The sequence below is a fragment of the Melozone crissalis genome, unplaced genomic scaffold, assembly GCF_028551555.1.
Source record: "Melozone crissalis strain CALT ecotype California unplaced genomic scaffold, PUWL_Pcris_2 ptg000006l_1, whole genome shotgun sequence".
Classification (NCBI taxonomy): Eukaryota; Metazoa; Chordata; class Aves; order Passeriformes; family Passerellidae; genus Melozone; species Melozone crissalis.
This window is the reverse complement of record NW_026535784.1, coordinates 12,701,844-12,723,291: the sequence shown is the minus strand read 5'-3', so window position 1 is coordinate 12,723,291 and position 21,448 is coordinate 12,701,844. Positions and strand designations below refer to the sequence as shown.

At 39.8% G+C, this 21,448-nt stretch overlaps 1 protein-coding gene across 2 annotated transcripts in view; it reads left to right on the top strand.

Moving 5' to 3' along the window:
- The window catches only part of AFAP1 (actin filament associated protein 1), a 110,881-nt gene that overhangs the window by 77,401 nt on the left and 12,032 nt on the right, over positions 1–21,448 (top strand). For both annotated transcript variants that reach the window (XM_054295525.1, XM_054295524.1), the window contains exons 7-11: positions 7,698–7,790; positions 9,261–9,345; positions 12,970–13,119; positions 16,332–16,543; positions 18,218–18,363. In XM_054295525.1, the coding sequence (XP_054151500.1) occupies positions 7,698–7,790; positions 9,261–9,345; positions 12,970–13,119; positions 16,332–16,543; positions 18,218–18,363 (686 nt within the window). The remainder of the gene's footprint in view (positions 1–7,697; positions 7,791–9,260; positions 9,346–12,969; positions 13,120–16,331; positions 16,544–18,217; positions 18,364–21,448) is intronic.

Genomic DNA, 21,448 nt, shown 5'->3' with positions numbered 1-21,448 from the left:
ACAGTTGTGTATTCTGTGTGTCTGCAAAGCATTTGGAGACAGTCTGACAGCACTTTATTTAGCTCCTTCATGCTGCAAAGCTCTCTATTCATGAAATCTTTCAAGTACATGGCACTGTTACTGTACTCAACTTCCAAGTCCTCAGTGCTGCTTCAGCCCTTTGCTTCTGCAGTACAGAATCTTTCCCACAGCTAACCAGAAAAGATCTGTGCAGCTCTTGCAACAGCTCCAGTGTTTTCCAAAAAAAGTACGGCCTTTGGAGAAATAAAATAAGCATTGCTTTCTGTGTTTTTAAAAATACACCAAAAGTTAAGGATTTTTTAAAATTATGTAAGCAATTATGTTTGGATCATTGAAGCCTTACTCAAAATTTGCTTCTGAAAATCATATGTGGCTTTGTGTAGGACATTCTTACACTATGAAAGAGGTCACTGCTTCATCTTGGGAGATTTTAGCTTTCCCAGCCTGTCAGTCAGAGAGCCAGGGTCCCTCCCAGTGCTCTGTCCCTTACATGTGATTTCTGTACTTAATAAAATGGAAAGATCCAGAGACTGACAATGAGAAAGAACTCTGCAACCACATTTTTAGAGCATAAGATGCCTTCCTGGTCAAAGATACTGCACCAGTGTTTGCCACTTGAGGCAGATTATCACCCAGGAGCAATGGGTTCTCATGAAATCAAATCTAAACTGCCACATGAAAGCTTTACAGTTCATCCTAAAAAGCTCAAAATGTTTTTGGAGACCAGATTGTCCTTTGAAAGCTAAACCAGTTTTTTTTCCAGTTCATGTATATAATCAGTACAGAATATGTTTAAGTAAATAATTTTAAAATATATATTGGAAGACAAATTCTAAACCGATGTAGAATACTTCAGACCTTTTTTTTTTTTTGCAAAGATGACACCAAGAATGCCCCAACTGATAAACATAGTGCAAATTGAAGTCTAGACTGGAAACCACAAAGGGAGTTTCAGATTTACCAGCTAACAAATGCTTGATGAAAACAGATAGCTGATGTCACCAAAGAGCCTGTCAAGATTTCAGAGGAAGGAGCAAAGCTAGTATAAATTCAGGCTAGAGCTGAGATCATCTCAGTAATATGGTGGGCAACAAAAAATGGTGGAATTTTCCAGACTGGAGTCCTAAAATGTTCCCACAAAAATGTACAAGAAAAAAATGAGTGCAGTTACACACTCTGACCCAAAAATGATCTTTTTCCATGCGTGCTTGAGTGTATGTGCATCTGTGCATTTTGTGGTCAAGTGAGGTCTGAAATTTTCCTGTTTGTCTCAGCACATCCAATAGACTGGTAAAACTACACTTATTTGTCAGCATCCCTGGGAAATGCTGCATTAAAAATAAAAGGACTGGTAAGACCATGACCTTACAAGAAGCTGCTTGTTCAGTGGCTTCATTTGTACAGATGAATGTGCTCTGTGTGCAGAACCCTCAGACTAGGCCACAGAAAACTGCCCTCAGTATTAGAAATACATGGAAGCCAAAGAAATTGAGGTAACTTGTTGTAGAAAACTGGTGGAAGAAGGAAATGGTCACAGTGACTGATCCCAAGGCCTTCTCTTCCTCCTAACATTCCTCCTGTAAAAATGTATTTCTGATTTATCATGCATGAGGTGTAATCTATCATTCTGGAGTACTGGCCTTGATTTTCATTTTTCCCTAACATTGGGCACCCTTAGTTAACTTCTCTTCATTTTCTGGTGCTCTGCCACTGTGCAGCAATCTCTCCAGCTGAGGGTCTGTAATTGAGCAGTGAATCTTCCAGCCATAAGGAGACATTGCTTCATCTGTCATTTTGACAATGCTCAGCCAGTTCTGAACTTGTCATAATAAGGAGGGTATTTTGCCCTGAAGAGAGAATAAAATCATGGTTGGGACTGTATCCAGTCATCCAAAGGCTCTGCAGCATTCCTTGTAGGGCTGTTTAGCTGGTTCACCTACCCAGTTTTTCTCTCTGATTTACTGCATGTTTTCTCTTATGAAAGTCTATGGAAACATCTCTTTTTTCCACTGTCCTGAGTTTAGTGAAGGTAATCAAGTAACTTCTGGTCTCCAGTCTTTATGTGGACAATTTTACTGAAGAGTAAACTACTGACAGAGCTGTTCTTTAGCCAGTTTATGTCAGCAGAAAATTGAGCTTGTAACTGTAAACACTGTGTGGCTGCTTTTGCTTTCTATGGGAATTTCCAGCTAGAGATCTTCAACACTTCAAGCATTTCTTTCTTGGCTTATGTAATAACTCCCCAAAGAGGTTATTATCTCCATTTTGTAGCAGAGTAGAATCAAGTGCTGAATGGTCAAGCCTTAAAATGGACCAAAAAAAGTGGTTTTGGGGATGCATACTTGGTACTAGTGATTTCCATGCAGTGTTTGTTAATTTGTAATTAACTTAAAGGATGTACAGTGACCCAAGGCAGGCGGGCCAGGTTCTTTCTCTACTGCCCATCATCACCAGCAGCAAAGGCTGTGCAAACTAAATGAGACCTCCCAGGAATTACACCCCTGTTGTCTCAATCAGATGGTTTAAAATACGTCAGTTCAAGTCACAGCAAGGTCAGTCAGTGAGTTTGCATAAGAGCTCTTTAGGGCCTCGCCTGCAGAGGGGATGGACCAAACCGCCCGTGGGAGTTTTGACCAGTCTGCAGGACTCTGCCAGTGGGCAGAGCTGGAGGATTCCAGCTTGGCTGTGAGCCATAGTCTGTGTGTTTGTGTGTGACCAGCACCATGGAAAACAATACATAATTTAAAAGAATCAGATGTATATGTAAATTTAAAAAGCCCCAACCAAACCACCCACGAGTACAGAACCACAAACATCCTATTTACTTGTCTTCTCAGTGATAATTTTTCTTTGGTGTTTCCTGGCTAAAATGACAAATGCAAGCTGTCACAGTCAAAGCAGAACCCAGGAGGGCTGAGACTTTTCACCACTACATATTATTCCTCCTCTCTCCTACTCACAGCTTTGGATGGAGAATCATTTAAATCACACCTAGCTCAGACTCTTGGCCTAAAGTGCCATGTGCATCACCTCAGCACCCAGGCTGGGGATGCAGCACAGGGCACCTCTGCCTCCTGCCACCCTCCCCAGCCTCTGGGGAGTGCCTCCTCCCTGGGCTCTGCCTGATCCAGCAGCCATAAGTGGCAATGGACTCCATGGCAGTAATGCAGGAGAAATGATACAGGGCTTGTCTTGGTTGAGTAGGTCAGAGAAGTGTTTCTAAGGGGATGCACAGGCACTAAGGGCAGGCTTATTGACTGCTAGGCTGCCAGAATCTCATCCTCACTTTGCTCAGACAAATGGCAGTAAGGCAGAAAGATTAAGCTTTCCAGGCTAAGGGATACCTGAGAATAATATTTTCCAATACAGAGGGTAAAGGGGGTTTCTTTTTGATACTTAAAGCATGTTATTCCCTGTGAGGGGAATAATTTCTGCCTTTCCTGCCTAAGATTTTCCTCTATGTGAACTCCTCGGGGCATTTCTTCTCTGCAAAACACTAACAGGAGTTCTGCTGCTCTCCTAAGGAGGAGGGTATTGACATTAACATATGAAACAGTCCACAAGAAGGAGAAAATGAGGATTTAGTCATGCCAAAATGACTGAGAGTCCCAGAAAGTCAGTACTCTTCCAGCAGTGAAAAAGGAGTGTTTCAGGAATGGGAAATACTGACTTACAGCTGGAGCCAAACCCTTTCCCTGTGCTGTGTTGTACTTAAGCAGATTTCAGCTTTGCCACATTCCTATTTCCAGAGTTAAGGGGCAGAGCCAAGGGACACAGCCCATCCCTTTCCCAGCAATTCCAGTATTTGTGAAACATGTGGGCAGAGGAGGACAAGTGGGTGGGTGGTTGGCTGGCTGGGTTTCTGGTCCGATTACATAAAGTAAAGCAAATATGCAGTCAGGCTGTGAGCTTTCTGTCTTGAAGTCGATCATATTAAAAGTGTGAGCTTCTCATGGGAGTTCCCTGAGAGCACAGGATGATACAAATGCTGTAATCACATCCCTGTGGTAGGGAGGCTGTAGCTTGAGCTCATCCATGGTATCCATCAGGAGTGACATCTGCAGGCTCCTAAGCACAGGACAACTTTGAGTCTTATTCCTTAACAGGTCCCAAAGGGATCAGCCATAAGGAACTATCTACAAATGTACTTTTACTCAGAATTTGTTTGGTTTCTGTGTGGCAGGGGCTGGCTGACAAGCAGCTGGCTTTCTGGTTTTACTACAGAGCCACTGCTTTTTTATCTGGAGCTTGGAACTTTAAAGTAGCCAGAAGAATCTAATTTACTTTTTCTGATTTCACATGTAGAATAAATGTCAGGCAAGTATTTTGCCTCTAGTCCTGGTGTGTCTTTTAAAATAAGATACAAGAATTGTAGAAATGTGTAGGTGTATGCAGATATGAACTTTTTTATAGTAAATATTAGTGCTTCTGTAGTAGGATAGTTTTAAAGAAAAAAATATTCCAGACACACCAGTGGCAGAAATTCCACTGACTTCACCCATGGCTCAGGGCGGGGAATCTTTCCAGCTTCCTACCTACAAATATTTCTCCTCTATGCCTTATGTCACTGCACTCAATGCTGTACTCTGACTTATATCCTGATCCACCTGGGGATTCAAGGTCTGAAGCCCAAGTCTGATTAGGAGCAGCTAATGCAGCTAGGGCTGTTTGACCTGGAGAAAAGGAGGTTCAGGGGAGACCTTTGTGTTCTCTGCAGCTGTAGCCAGGTGGGGATCAGTCTCTTCTTCCAGGTAACGTGACAGGAAAAGAGAAAATGATCTCAAGTCTCACCAGAGCAGGTTTAGTTTGGATATTAGGAAAAATTTCTTCACTGAAAGGAGCAGGCTGCCAAGGAAAGTGGTGGAGTCAGTCCCTGGAGATATTTAGAATACTGTGTACATGTGGCACTTAGGGACATGGTTTAGTGGTGCATTTGGCACTGATGGATTAACAGTTGGACTCTGTCTTAGGGGTCTTTTCCAACTAAATGATTCTATAATTCTATAAATAAGGAATAATAATACAGTTCAGGTTGCAGAAGCTTTTTCCAGGTCTGCTAATTGTAATATTGTAATGGTAATTGTGGTACTTCAGATTCTTGCTATGGAATAACAGAATATTATTTTAAATGCATTTGGTTTTGAGGCTGTCCAAAGAAATACAGTATCTTCAGTTTTCTGATTACATTTGCTCATAGATTTTAAATATTTGAATAGATAGTCTGTTTATGATTCAGTTTGATTTTCCTGGCAGATCGCACTGTGTGTGTGTACATGCAATGTACAAAGTCATTTGTGGTGAAAAAAAGGGAGTTATTTCCTTTCCCTAATGTGTGAGAAAACTTAAGCTAATAATGGAATATTTGCCATTATAAGGTATTCTCAGTGCACCCTTCCACATGATGCCATTTTATTAAAAATTACACTTTTGGGGATTCGGTTTTTTTTTTTTTCCCTTTCTGTTTTTGGAGCTACTGAGATACATTTATTCTTATTTTTAGGCATTTAGTTGCAGTGGATAAAAATTTGCTGAACTCACTCACTCATTCCTCACTCTCACTCACAATTACTTTTTAATGAAAATAGTAATCTTTTGTTTTCATATGGCTCCAGAAGATGGAACATAGAAAAACCTGACAAAAACTTTTGAGCCTTATGATTGAAATTATGCAAGTTGGCAATACTGGTGGAATGTTTTATCCTTCAAATTTTGAGCTGAAGCTATATGCATGTGAAAACCAGATTTTTAATGGCAGCTATCTGCAAACCTAATTAACAGAGAGTGCATCCAGGCAACCATAATATATTAAAGGCATTTCATCCTGGTAAGGTGGAGGAGAATGAATTTTGTGCTGTGCATTAAACACAATTATGGTGCACATAGAAGGTGATGAGCAAGTCTTTGCCAGTGAACCTTTAGAACCCAAATGAAGTGTTGGACCCTTGAGTATGCATTTACTTTAGATCCTGCCACCAACTCCCTTTTGACAATGTGTCATTTTTTTAAATCAAAATTTAATTACAGCCCAATTAAGCACTTCAGCTTCTCCTTAAATATGTGGGGTATGATAAGAACCGGATTTACTTGAGTGCATGACTTAGCACATACTATTGAGTTAGTGCTGCCAAATCATTTCCCTCTGTTCTGTCTGTAACTCCCATTACAATCTGCCTTTGCCAAAATTAACTAACTGTGTGGTGTGAGCAGATGCTGAAAACATAAGCCATTGAATCAGGGTCATGCAGGAGACAGAAATGAATCTTCCCAGAAACTGTACAGTCACATTTCCCTAGGAAGAAAACGACAGTGTATTGACACCATACTGAGCACCAGTGATTGATTAAAAAAAACCAGACGCATGAAAAAATCCTCTGATTTTGGGGAGTTCAGGGCTTTCCTTAACTCTGAGGTGCTCTGCTGCAGATACATCTACATTTTGTGTTACAAAGGACACCAAGTGCCATGAAATGCTGATCTTGTTTCTGGAACAAAATGTAGGGTAGGTCAGACAGTCAGGAAAGGATGCTGAAGTGTTTTGACATTTTAGCTCAGAAATAAAAATGTAGGTTCATCTCCCAGCTCTGCTTAGGTTTTTTTGTGTGTCATTGACATCATTCTTTTGTTCCTGGGTTCCTCCTCTGTAAAATGGGGTTTTGGTGCTCTTCCTTTCTTTATGGTGTATAATGCTTGTAATTTATGATGTGCTCCTGAGTTAGCATAAGGGTCTTTGTAAGCCTATAATCATTTGATTTTGCTTCACCCTTAAAGGGAGCTTAAGTGCTGGGGAAGGACTGTTTGGTGCCATCCTTTGCTTTTTAGTAGTTTCCTCATCAAAATTGTTCAGTTTAAAACTCAGCATGAGCTTGGATTGAGAGCCTGTTCTCATCAGCACAAGCAGTTTCAGGATGATAATGGGCTGGAGATAACTTCACAAGAGATAAAACCCTTAGCTATGGCCATGGGGAATCATCAAGCATCTTTATCATTGTGTATTTTTACATTTATGTAATTTGAGGTTTTTAAGTTCTTCAAATTCCATCAAAATATCAGCAAATTCCCACTTCAAGATTTTTTCTTTAACTTTTTAGAACAGAAAGTGCCATTTCCATTTGCTACAAACATATTTACAATGACTTTGACCTTTAACTCTTGAGTTAATGTGCAAATCTAATACAAAAATGCCTCAAAATACCACTGTGCAATATTAACCCTAAGTTTATCAGCACTTCATTAGTTTTCTGATAGCAAAAAAAAGAGCATCTGTGAAGTGTGTTATATAAAACTCTTGTCTATTGGCTTGAGGTACCTTGGATTCCATTTTCTCATCATTGTAATGAAATTAGTTTGGTGGTGTCAGCTGAGTTCATATAGCAGAATTAGCTCATGGAAATCAGCAGTGCTATTGGTTTCTTCACTTAGGAGAGCCTTGGAGCTTAGTCTGCTTAGAAACTGAAACCTTCCACCTCTAGACTTCATGTCTCCTTCAGGTCATATATGAGATGACTTAGGGAGGGAGCATGGAGAAGTTGTCGTGGTGTCAGCCTGCCTGACACCTGCCAGCCTAGTAAATGTCTGTGTGGTTCTCCTTCCCACCTCCTTTCACATCCGTATATCATTTCTAATCTCTCTGATTTGTATTTTATCAATCATTAATAAGTTTTGCCTTGTCTCCTAAGGTTATAAAAGATGTGTGCAGCAACTGCACGGGAGCTGTAGACTCTGATGGGCCATTGTCTAGTTCTCCAGTACACAAAGTGGAGCTGGAAAAGGTAAAGTTATCAAAATTAAGAATGCAAAATTTCCTGTGATTACTCAAAGAGACACTGGATGTAAATCCTTGCTGCCTTGTGTTGCTGTTTCAGGCACACAGAGCCTGTGTTGGTCTGTTTGGATATGTGCACACATCCTGCAGAGCTGAGGTTTCTGCCATGTCAGTTGGTTTGGCCATGAGCAAGGAGCAGCCTGGCTTGGGTCCAGCTTCTCCTCAGCCACAGCAGGGTGCAGATTAATGGGTCTGGTACACGTGCTGAGATGCAGAGATGGTCTCCAACAAATGCAGACAGCAAGCAGGGGTGTCACTCTTGAGGAAGAACAGATGAAGATTATACCAGGTTTTTAAGGGAAAGTCTCTTATTTTGGGGATTTGAGTCCTTGAAGAGCTCCCTGGGCATGCTGAGCTCACTGTTTTGGCAGACTCCTCCAAGCATTCATGTTTCAGTAGAGAAACTTGGCCACTCACACGTGGTACTTGGCTACTGCACTGCCTTGACTCAGCAGGGTGTGAGAGCAGGAATTAGGGAAGTGAGCAGCTTTACAGGGAATGATTGGTGCATTACCAGCACCAGTTTAAGCCCCTGCTCCATTGAGGCATCCAGGTGAGCCAATCTCTCTGCAGTCCCTGCTTAAAAATCCCCCTGACAGAGGCTTCATCACGCGGTTCCTGATGGCAAGTGCCACCCCTGTGGTGGAAGTGCCTCACTGCCTGTGTAGTGTTGTTGCTTTGGTCCTGAGAACTTTTCCAGGACAGCCAGAAGCTGTTGTCTTTGTATGTTTGCACACATCTGCACAGTATTGACAAAGCAGCTTAAAGTGTTAAAAAATATGGTTTTTTTTCTAAAATACATGCCATGAAAAGGTGCAGTTTATCTGGTCATCCATTCTTTTTTGTGATGATCTGCACATCTGCTTCATGGCTTCCCCACTTCTGAGTAATGTGATCATCAAAACTGTGCTGTTATAAGCTCTGTCTACTTGAACCCAGACTTCATGCATAACCTTTACAGAATAATCGGTGCTAAAAATTTATTTTAAAAGCCTTTCTTGCACATATTTAAAGTACTGGAGGACCTTGTAGGAATGCACTATTTTCCAATAAGTTATAATTGCAAATCCATGTGTGAAACATTTTTAAAGATACTTTAAAAATGCTTTTACTCTACTCATAGCTCATACATGTAATTCTTTATTGCAGCATTTAGAGCCTAGAAATACATATGGTGAATTATGAATATTTCACTGATTTTTAATACACTTTCAAATATATACTGTTTTATTGTTTCTGTGATTTTCTAAAGGCTCTAAAACTGAAGTTTTTACTATCTCCTAATTCTCTTCCAAGTGGATGAGAGCTTGAAAGTGTGTTTTATTTCATAGTGAGTCTATTTTTGAAGGAATTAATGACATTTGATTTTTATGAAGGTGCAAACATTGTATGTCAGCTGATCTCTTTGCCCCTGCAGAAGCTGTCATTTGAGAGGCCAAGCTCAGACGGGGAAGGTGCTGTGGAGAATGGCATCACTACTGTGTGCAATGGTAAAGAGCAAGGTATGTCTGGTGTAAGTGATGTGTGCTGAGAGAAAGGGGAATACCTCACTTTTATCTTTGCAAAAAAGTAAAGTTTTTGAATGGTTTTATTAGGATTCAGTTTAATTTGAAAGCTGAGCTATGTCAAGAAGGATTCCTTCAATTTTGGCAGCAACATTTGATGTTATTGGGCAGGTAAAATCAATATAATTAGTATAAGGAAACTGAATATAGAAATTTTGATTTGGCCTTTTCTGTGTTCAAAAGTACTGGTTTTCAGAGCTTGGGTGACCACTGTAGGCAAATAACAGGTTTTTTAGTAACTGTATAGTGACAATATAAGTAGTGGTGTAAAGTTTCTAAGCAAAAAAGCAATCATTAAATACTAGAAGGAGAGAACCATGCATATTTATATATATATAGATATAATTTTTTTTAATATATGTGTGTGTGTGCACAGATGCCTTCATATATAAACTATGATGTTACATATTATTATTTATATAAAAACATATATAGTCATGCAATATTAGTGAGCTTTTGAGTACATATCTATAATTTTGCATATGCTACTTTGGAGCCATGCATTTTCTGTAGCCTTATAAACCAACAAAGGTAAACCCCAAGTCCAGAGGGAGTTCTGGCGAAGTTATTTCTAATACACTCAACCCTTATGCTCTATTCCCCATCCCCTTCCCTCCTCTACAAAGCAGAAGAAATTCTGTGCCTTCCTTCACTTTCTGTTAGATAAAGCATTTTCCTGCTGCTGTTAGTGAAGGTAACTTGAGCTGCAGAGAGCACAATGTCAATACTGGCCTTGGTGCCAGCACTGTCTCACCTTTTGATCTTGTCCCTTATCTCCTGCCTGGCTCATTTTCCAGCATTTCCTGGCCATACAGATCTCTGAACAGTATGGGACAATGTCATGGTTTCTGGTTTCCTGAAAGTCATGGTACATTTTTCCTTTTTTTTTTTTCACATTTTAAAATCTTCTATTAAGCTTTCATAAAACTCTGAAACCTATGGAGAATCATCTGTGACCCAAAACCTGTGTTGGTCACGATGTCCAGAAACACCAGGTGGCCCAGGTACCCTGCAGAAGGTGTGGTGATGCAGCTGGGAAAGCAACCCAGCTTAGGTGCCTCAAGGAGGGTCATTTAAAATGCCAGTGGCTTTTGAAAATTGACTTTCAATACATAGTAGGAGAAATTAGGGGCATTAATGACTGCAAGAAGACTGGAGTGTGCTTGGTGAAGTTATGCCATGCCTTTTTAAAATGGATAGGAAGTGTTTAAGGGAGTAGATGGGAAGGGAGGCTTCAGTGAATGATCATCTCCAGCTGGCCCCAGCCACCAGCCTCTGCTCTGCTCCAAACCAGCTGCTTGCTTTGCTGTGGGGAAGGAAGTGAGAATAAAAGGCTTTTGTGAAAAAAATCACTGGCAATTGGGCAATTAGTATATTCTTTAGACTCAAAAAGATTAAGTCATCAAGGCCTTATTTCTGCTGCCTCTCAGTTCTTCAGGGAAAAAAAAAAAAGTCAGCAATGTGAAGGGAAGACAGGACAGGAAAACAAACACTAGAATGGGCTTATTCCACTGTCTGTTCATGCTTGTGGGAATGATTCCTTTTGGCTTCTGTCTCAGAGAAATGAGATTTTCTGTCTCTGGCTTTTTTCAGTGCTTTTCATGTACCCCTCAATAGCCACAGTCAGCTTTTGGCTGCTCTTGTGTGGGATGGAAACCTGTGTGAGGGCAGGTGCTGTGCCCCCCAGTGCGACAGTGGTTACAGCGGTTCTTGGATGAGGGGAGAGGCGAGAATGTTGACTCCATGTTTCAGAAGGCTTGATTTATTATTTTATTATATACATATTACATTATAACTATACTAAAGAATAGAAGGAAAAGCTTCATCTCAGAAGGCTAGCTAAGCTAACAATAGAAAAGCCAAAAAGAATGATAACAAAAGCCAGCTGTCTCGGACTCTGTCTGAGATAGCTCGGCCTTGATTGGGCATTAATTATAAACATCCAAGATGGGCCAATCAAAAATCCACCTGTTGCATTCCACAGCAGCAGATAACCAGTGTTTACATTTTGTCTCTGAGGCCTCTCAGCTTCTCAGAAGGAAAAAAATCCTAAGAAAAGATTTTCATAAAAAGATGTCTGCAACACCCCAGAAAAGGGTTCATGACCTGATGGGAAGGGTGACCTTCCTCCCTCCAACAAAGGAGCATCATGCATGTTTAGAGAGCACAGTTGTGAGCACCCTTCCCTTGAAACAGATAATTAGACCTGGATGTGTTGGGGTGGGCTGGGGGGCAGCACTTGCAGAGCTGCCTTTCTCCCTCAGCACTGGCAGATTTGTACAGTCTTGGCCACAGATACAATTTCTAAATAATGTTCCATGATTGCTAACAATTAAACTAAATGATAAATTATCCCATGGTGAGTCCCAAACTGCTTCTCTATTTGCCATGCATTCTTCTTCCCAGCCCATCAGTTCATACACTCATTTCTCATGTGAACATTTTGTCCAATTTTTCCCTCAGTTTGTGCAAGTCCATAACCACTAAGTGTTCCCTAATGCAAAAGGAATTGATATGTTGGGGATAAAGATAGAGCAGCTCAATTAGTAACTATTTAAAATTAATTGTTCATTAAAGTCACATATCAGGGCAAGTTGATGGAATTTTTGCTGCCCTGTCAGTTAGGAGAGACTTTTGCTCTGTTGCCAGAATCCAGTTTATGCCACTGAATGCAGTTTTTGAAGCTTATTTTGTTTGTTCTGTTTTTGCAAAGAAAATCTTGGTCTTTTTCTGAATCTGTTTAGTCTTAGAAACTCTTCTTTAAAAAAAAAAAAAAAGGATTTAAATCAGGTAGGCACTTCTAAACACCATATCCATAGTCCTTGCCATATTGCATCCAGCAGCTGAACCTGCTTCAGTTCTCAGAGTGGTAATATTCCTATTATCAAATGAAGTTAGTGGAAGCATAGACTGGATGTTAGCAAAATACCTCTTTTCAGCACAGCTTTTTCTTTCCAATGGTCACATAAATGGCCAACTATAGCTATTGAATATTCATACTGATCCCACTAATTTCTTATCAGTTAATTCATAAGTCTTGTCTTTCTAAAATGTCCATTGTGATAAGATCTCTTAATCTAATTGTTCACAGAAGTCATTTTGCTAAGCAAGCATATTCTGTCGTTTTTGTGTACCTAATTATTGAAATATTTTGAGAAAAATGTTTAGGAACATTGAAGATAACACTGACGAAGTGTCTGACTGGATTTTTATTGCTGTGTATATGAGCTAAATGTATATACAGGTACTTCAGTCATACTCCTAAGTTAGATGATGACTGCTGTGGAAAGAGACCTGAAGCTTGATTAGATTAAATAAAGTTGGAAGATTGATTTTTGTTTGTATTGTCCTTCAGAATGCCATGATTTTTATAACACAGAAGTTACTGGGCAATATAGTGTTTGTCTCATTGAAATCTGCAACTTTGGTGCAATTGTTCGTCTTTGCTCTTCCTTATGTCTTGCATAGGATTTTTTTGTCTGAACTTCTGTTTTTATTCAGGTTCTCTCTCTTGGTTGGTGTACACACACTACTAAATACACACTTCTGCTTTCTTAATAGTGAAGAGGAAAAAAAGTTCGAAAACGGAAGCCAAGGGCACTGTGACTAAAGTAACAGGGAAAAAAATAACAAAGATCATTGGTTTAGGAAAGAAAAAGCCATCAACAGATGAACAGACCTCATCAGCTGAAGAAGATGTTCCAACATGTGGTAAGTGTTTTTTTTTCCTTGAGTCTTAAATGCACGTTGCTATTAAAATTTTATAGCATTCTAGCTTAGGAATTTCTCTAAAATTTACTTTTACTGCAATAATTCTTCCCCAGCATTGGAAGGATGTACCCAGACTGCAAGAGGAGTAATCAGGAGTTTGTCATTTGCAGAGAGACTGAAATAATTTGACTTTTAAAATAAAACAGTAACACAGGCTGAGGTATCACTGCTCTTTGCAGAAGTGAGGAAGAGGAGGAAGAAATTGTGAAAAAGAAGCATAAAGAAACAAGTGCTGTTCTCAAACAGATGGTTATAAAATGAATATAGGCTGAACTATGAAATAAAATGAGGCTACAAAGTAGAAGAAGGTTCTTGGAAAGTGATCAGGTCTTTTATAGTAGATTGTGGTTAAGGTTTTATGGAATAGCAGACAGCAGTCAACTGGCCTCAACCAAAATGATTTGAGTTTAATTATGGGTTCCTAAAGTGGTACATATTGGACAAAATGAAGTAACAAATTTCTAGTAAGCTATTTTAACTCTTAATTTTGCCCATTCCATATGACAGCTGTAGTACACAAGGAAGTGTATAAAATGGCATGCAGAAAATATTGTGTGTTTTGTATTATAACTGTTAAGATTTGCTCACAATTTAAGACATTGTGCAATGCACTTAGCTGATGTCCTCACAGCTCTGCTGTTTTATAACAATACAGTGTACTTGCATTCTCCAGTTTATCTTTTGGTGCTCCAGTATTAGGTAACATTTACACATGAATAAGATTGAACTCACCCTTCACCCAATTCCTTCAAAAGACAAATTTCCTTGGAAAGCTTTGAAGCAGTTGCACCAGATTCTGAGTTTGGATTTTACCCTTTAATTGAGTAGAAAAACTTAGGGAAACCCAGAAGTCTGTGATTAGGGAGCAGCTGGCAGAACTGATTGGGGCATGAAGTGTGTTAGATGCCTGCCCAAGGTGGTGGCAGCAGGTCCATGGACCACCAGAGAGAACTCCATCGATTACAGGTAGCTTTCAAACCACACTTTGGGCATCATTCACATCAGCAAACTTTGATTGAATAAGTGCATGTATATGTGTCTATACATCAGCTAAGTACAGATGTGATTTATTGACCAAAAGAGCAGCTGAGGAAAGCTGTGTCCAGCCAGATGCATTGTCCAGAGCATCTGGCCTCCATAAGGGCTCAAACTTCCAGGCTCTCATACTCCATTGATTATTCTGCACTATGTGAGAAGTTAACCACTGCTGTGCAATCTAATTCCTCGTATTTCTATCATTAGTTTGGATATGGACATAAATACAGATTCAGCCATTACTATTTGGCTCTACTCAACACCACTTGCAGATTTTTAAGGAAAATATATAAAAGTCTAGCCTTTGGTCTTTGCAGGAAGTCTTGGCCAGAAGGAGTTTCTCACCACCAGCAGTTTGGCTCAGTTCAGTGCCCTCTGGGAGGCTGCTCCATAGTTGAAGGTTTTTACACTTTAGAAGGCTCTACCTCCCATGAAGAAAGGGAAAATCCCAACAGGGCTGCAGGTGTCACCCAGCTAGCGTAGAAACTAAAACCCACCTGCACTTGCAGTCCTGGCAAAGCTCTTGCCTTCACCACCACTGCTCCTGGAGTGCCTGCACCAAGCTGACGTGCTCCTGCCCCAAACGGGAACACACTCAAGGCATTTTGGTCAGGTCAGCTTGTGAAGGTTTAAGCAGAGATGTGGGATCCTATGTAGTTCAATTCTGAAGCAGGAAGTTTTGCAAGAGCTTTCCTGAGAGGTGCCCTGGGAGCAGAGGGGAAAAACTGTCTAAAAAAAAGGACTCTCACTCCAAAACAAGCTGTATCTGGCTTGCACGGGAAGGTTTTTTTTCATTTCTAGGGATTGTAATGTAATGCACAGTGATACAGGGTTTTGTTACAGGAGGAGGGAGGAGAGCTGAAGAGTGTGATTATCACAAGGAGCCAAAACCAGAGGATTAAGCACATCCTCATTTTTTATAGCACCTTCCAAGATGTGCACAATCCTGATCTGCTATATCCTGTTGGATCACACTTTGACATTGGAACCATAATGTTGGAAGGACAAGCTAGAAAAATGAATAAGTCATAGTTTTAATGAAAACCAAAGATAGAGCTCTCCAACAGGATTAAATGAAAATCATGTCTGAGATAGAAGACAGCTTTTTAACCTCACTTCTGGCTTTTGCAAGATATCATTTATTTCCCTCCTAGCCTGTTTGGAAGCAGCAACATGCTGAATTCATGTACCATTTGTAATGTGGAAGCAAAAGTAAAAGGTTTTTGTTTGGTGGGTTTTTTTTTTTCCCCCTATTTCCAAACTCTACTAAGGCAGGAAAAAAGGGCATTGCTTTGATTGTAGTGTTTGAGTCTGGAATGATTGTTGCTATGGCACAGAGAAGGAAAACCACAAAACTCTGCCTATATTCTTACCATGCTCTATATCAATATACCACTATATTGATATAGAGCATGGTAAGAAAACTGGGTGGTTTTAAAAGAAAATTTTTAATGACATTTTAATATGTAAGGATACTGTATCATAATTACTTCCTGAATTTTAAATCAACATGAATTTTATTTCTATTTGCAAAGGTAACAATCTTTTAAGTTCTGGTTTGCAAGTGCTGCAATCCAGATGTGCATTCTTCTTTCAAAATGTAATTAGAACATAGAGCATCAACACTTCCTAGGTCATTTAAACACAGCTTTTGGAAGTTACACAAGGTAGCTCAATACATACTTACATAATATGAGCTGTGATTTTCCCAGAAATGTTGGTCAGACACAGTTACCGAAGTCATTACCCACAGAGAGGCGGAGTGAGCACATTGGCTGTGTATGTTACTCTTTTCATCAGTGTCCCTCTCCCATTCTTACTGAAGTCCTGGGGACCTGTGTGTTCCTACACATGCAGCTGCTGCAGGCACTGACACAGAACAGCCATTTGGATCACATATTTATATGCTTTTTCTTGGTTATTGGCACAGTGAAAGTTTTCATTAAAAGAAGCGGGGCAGGGTCATTTACTTGTCTTCCTAAGATCCATCTGGACTTTCTATTAGAAGAGGAACAAGTTACTTAAAGGCTAGCATTACACTGAGAAGTGAGGTTTTTTTTTTCTCCCTTTTCAGAAAAAGTGAGGAGTAAAATATCTCACATTTCATTTTATTGCAGGATATCTCAACGTGCTCTCTAATAACCGCTGGCGCGAGCGCTGGTGCAGAGTGAAGGACAATAAGCTCATTTTCCACAAGGACAGGACAGACCTGAAGACACACATTGTTTCCATCCCACTCCGAGGCTGTGAGGTCATCCTGGGGCTGGATTCGAAGCATCCCCTGACCTTCCGCCTGCTCCGGAACGGGCAGGAGGTCGCTGTGCTTGAGGTACAGTGGCTGTGACTTTCAGCAACTCACACAAAGTGAATTAGAGAAGCACTTTCATACAGCCTTATGTCTGTCCATTCAAAAAAACAAAATCTTTGGCAGAATATTACTGCAGAGCTGAACAATAAATATTGGAAGGAAGAAAGAAGCAGTAAATGTTGTAGACAAAAAATGTTGTGCCGGAACGGGCAGGAGGTCGCTGTGCTTGAGGTACAATGAGGTACAATGTACAATGGCTGTGACTTTTAGCAAAGTAAATTAGAGAAGCACTTTCACACAACCTGTGTCTGTCCATTAAAAAAAAAAAAAATCTTTGGAATAATATTATTGCAGAGCTGAGCAATAAATGTTGGAAGGAGGAAAGAAGTAGTAAATGATGCAGACAAAGAAAGAACTGAGATTAAATGTAGCTCAGAAATCTTCTCAGTGAAATACTTTTCTCTACACGGACCTCCCCTTGACGTGGTGCTAGAATATCCCTGCTCCTTCTCTAGGCACACTTTTGTATCAGGGATATAGTCACTTTGGGTAAATAACTTAGCAATAAGTAAATAATGGATCACTGTTGATGAAAGCTTGAAAAGTCCTAACTTTCATTTGTCTGCTATTTATGGGAACTCCTTTTGCTCAGTCTGTGTCTGTATTAATACAATTATGCATTTCAGAAAATGCAGTGTGCTAGCAGCCTCGTGTGTCTCTTGATTCTCCTCACATACACACACCTTTGTCTGTGTTAGGTGGGTCAGGCTTTCTATGGGGACTTTATTCATCACCATTTAAAACCTAAAATGAGAAGACACTTAAAGCCGAGTGTAATGAGCAGGAAGCAACCTTCTACTTGCAGAAGGACAGGCACTTTGACTACTTTGGGTTTCTGATTACACATCAAGTCTCCTGTCCTTGCAACCAGGCCTGTTATATGACAGCAGTTCAGAGAATTTGAAAATAGAAAACAGCTCAAGGAACTGTGAAAAGCAGTGAAATATGTAAAAATAAGAAATCTAAAAACCACTATATTTTTTAATGACAAATTGTTGCCTTTCCCCCACTATTTCTATCCAATATTTGTTTTGCTGCTGTTTAACTTCTGAATTGGTGACTTGAAACAAAATATGAAAAAAACTTCAATTATTTTAATAGCATTAATGCTTTTACTTGTGTTATCAGGAAGATGAACGGCATCATTTAGACAAATGTAGCAAAATTTTTCAAAAAGTAACATTAAAATCTCTTCACTATTTTGTTCCCTCTTCCCTTTTGTTTCTGTTTAACAGTAACACTTTCTTCTCAGGAGTGTTGCTGTCCAAAAATCCTCCAGCCTAACATAAGAAAATAATTATGTTAAAGCTTTCAATATTCTGTAGTCTAAAATAAGCATTACTTGAATCTAAATCCACTGGCCTTAAATGATTATTTTTTCATCTTTTTAGTGGATTGCCCACTTTGTATTACATCATAAATGATGAGCACATAGCTTAGTTAAAGTGCCCTCCTTCTGGCAAAGCAGATTTAATATGAAATCCTGGGGTTTTTAAGAGTTCAGCAGAATGAAGCCAGAGCCTCTCATACCATGTGGTAGCAATTTGTCAACCGAGAAGAATGTGCGTTTTGCAATCATGCTCAGCCCAGTGGCAGAGCCAAGACCTGACCTGTGTTCTTGCCCTCTCCTCACAGGCCTCCTCCTCAGAAGACATGGGCAGATGGATTGGAATTCTGCTGGCAGAAACGGGGTCTTCAACAGACCCAGGGGCTCTGCACTACGACTACATCGACGTGGAAATGACGGCAAGCGTCATCCAGGCTGCCAAGCAGACCTTCTGGTGAGCGTGATCCCAGTGCTGCTCCCAGGGCTCTGGGAATTCACAGCCATGTCTTAGCTCCTCTGCCAGCGCTGCTAATCAAAATCCACCTCCTCCCTTGCCACACACTGAACTCCTGAAGTGGATCAGCATTGCAGCATGTTAGATGTGTTTGTGATTATTGTGTTGGAATCCTGCTAAGTTCTGTAAGAGATGCAAGGCACTGTGCAACTTTACTCAAATCTTTACTGATTTTTTTCAGTAAGTCCCCTTATCAAATACTATATTTTAATCTTCCATTTTACCTAAAGTCTTAGAGCTGTTCCTGGAAGAGAACAAATATTCTGAAATATAAAGCTACGTAATTCACATTTATTGGCTGTATTTGCTGTACATAGAGGGAAATATACAGCATATTGTATGTTATATGCTGCATATAGATATATATATATACTCACAGTATATAGCAAATTTAAATCTTGGACAGTCACATAATCCCTGTTTCCTTCTCAAGTTCTTTCTGGTTAATTAAAAACTTTATCAAACTCACCCCAGTGCAGTTAATTTCTGGGGTTTAATATAGGAGGTGGAAATTGAGAAAGTGCCTAGAGGATGCAGCATGGAAACTGTTTAAATTGCAAATCAATGGAGTGAATTCCCCATTACAGATCCTGTGCTAAAAGGAGAAATGCATACTTAGCAGATACAGTGATTTACACGTTCAAATCATTTGAGGCACTAAATCAGCCCTTGGTGGGGAAAACCATCATTTTTCCTTGGCTAGATGAGGTTTTTGTAAACAGGAGTGAAGAAACAGTGGGGACAGGGGGATGCCCTGCTGGAGTTGTTCCCTGTGGTCAGGAAGTGGGTGGCCTGAGAAGACAGCTGGCAAAGGCATCATCCCTCATCCTACTGCAAGATGACACTCCCTAGACTAATTTGGAATTTGTGTGACTTAATACATTAGAGAATCACACCCCATCTGCCCATCATGAGTTTGAACAGATAGAAAATGAAGGGGGAAAAAAATGGAAAAAAGCTTTGGAGTTTTCCAAAAGAGGATCCTATTGCCATTAGCAAGCTTCCAAAAGAAGTTAACAAGGGAAAATGCCCAGCTTCAATGAAAGTCCAGTTTCTGATGGAAATCAAAGTGACTCAGTGTTAATGCAAGCCCAGTTTTGTGAAAACCAAATAATTTTGATAGAATTAAAATGCACTTTGCGTTCAGACTTAACGTTAATATTTGTTTAGAAGTTAATAGGGCTCAAAAAGTTTCTCCTGTGTTGACATGTATTTTTGCTTCAGTCAGCATCTAGCAATAACCACATTTAACAGCAATAGAATGGTAACCTTTTCCCCATTAATTCTGCATGGCTTTCCTTTTCTGCACAAATGTGGTACTAATTGGAGCCAAGTGAAAAAACATATGCAACTAGACCACATGTTAGAAAGCAGTGTCAAACAACTTGCAAAATGGCAGAATTTCCCTGTTAAGAATTAATTAAAATTCATTGGGTGTCTTTAAGAGCCTGTGAGGGCTTGCTGATAAGCAATAGAGTAGCTGTCTGCTGATTTTCAACAACTGCTAGAAAATGAGGAGAAATTACAATGGTACTTAAATGTTAATGAACTCCTACATTTGCCCTTTATAGAATGAATATCAGTATTCCAAATAAAATGCAGTTATAATTAAAGCTTAGTTTATCACTCAGTCACTTTAGATTATTGGTTACTCACTTATTAAGACTGATGCTTTGCAAAACTATCAGCTTCTCATTAACAGTCCCATCAATTTCCTTCACCTAAATCATTAGGTATGGAGGAAAAGCTGAGGAAAAAGTGCTTCCAGGCAGATTTTCCTTCTAGCAGTTTCTGAATACAATTAATTTGCATGGATGCACCTGAAAACATGATTAATGAGGATTATTGAAATAATGATTATGAATTGTTTGCAATTACTGAGATAAATCCTGCCTTCCTTTGGTGGTGGAAGTATTTACCACAGGTGCATCAGATGCCACTAATGAATATCCCAGTTTTCAGACATGGTTTTGTATATTGCTGTAATCGGAGCCTCTTCACTAGGAAGAAATAGAGTAACAACTCCAAACTCAGTTCTTCACACCAACCAGAAACATTTGTGTAATGCTCTTCTTTAAGAACAGTGAACAAATGCAGCCCTCTAATAATGACTAACAAGGTATGAGTTATGATAAGGTTAAAAACGTTTTTATCATGGGATTTTCCTGGGCATTTTACTGTTAGCTTGCTTGAAGTAAGAAAAGCTTCTGTCTATCTTTTTTCCATCCCCACACTGCCCTGAAGGGTTCACAGAGAGCTGGGCAGGTTCATCCCTCCTGTGAGCCCAGGCTTCCCGTGGCTCAGGTGAGCCTCAGTTCTCCCTCTGAATAAGATACTCAAAGGACTCCATGTTATTCCAAAGCCAAAAAGAAAGCAACTGTTGAAACCACAGCATTCCTGAGCTCCTGCCAGCACTACAGAAGACCCTCTCTGCTTTAGCAGTGCTTTATCATATTTTATGAATGTCAGCACAGACTCTGAATAGTTCCATTGTTTGGGATGGAAAACATTGTTTTCCCATTTAAGCACACCTGAAACTGTAGGAATGGAATTATTTTGGATCTCACTCTCTACCTTATTCAATTCCAACAGTTGCTACAAAGGAAGACTCACCCTTGGAGTCTTTATTAAGCAACAGTGTTGATTGGAACAGGATAAGGGGGAAAAAATTAAAATATATTATATTTATGTGTATCCCTTTTGAAGTTTCCAGAGGACTCAGGCCCACCATGTGTAACAGAGCAAGAATGAGCATATAGAGTATTTGCATGTACAATTACCCATAAAGAGTTGGGAAGCGTAGTGCCATAGCCAGCCAAAAGTCCTGATGCAGAAAAGAAGAATTCCCAGGTTTTGAGGAAGTAATTATTCAGGAAATTTTTATAGAAATGTTAACTTGGATTTCATTGAAATTATGTGGGTTTTTTTTTTTTTTTAATTTCTGCTGGATTTTATTCTTATTTCTGTTATTTCCTAAGTTTGCAGCCCCTTGGGCATGCATGCACACAGAAACACCTGCTTCTCC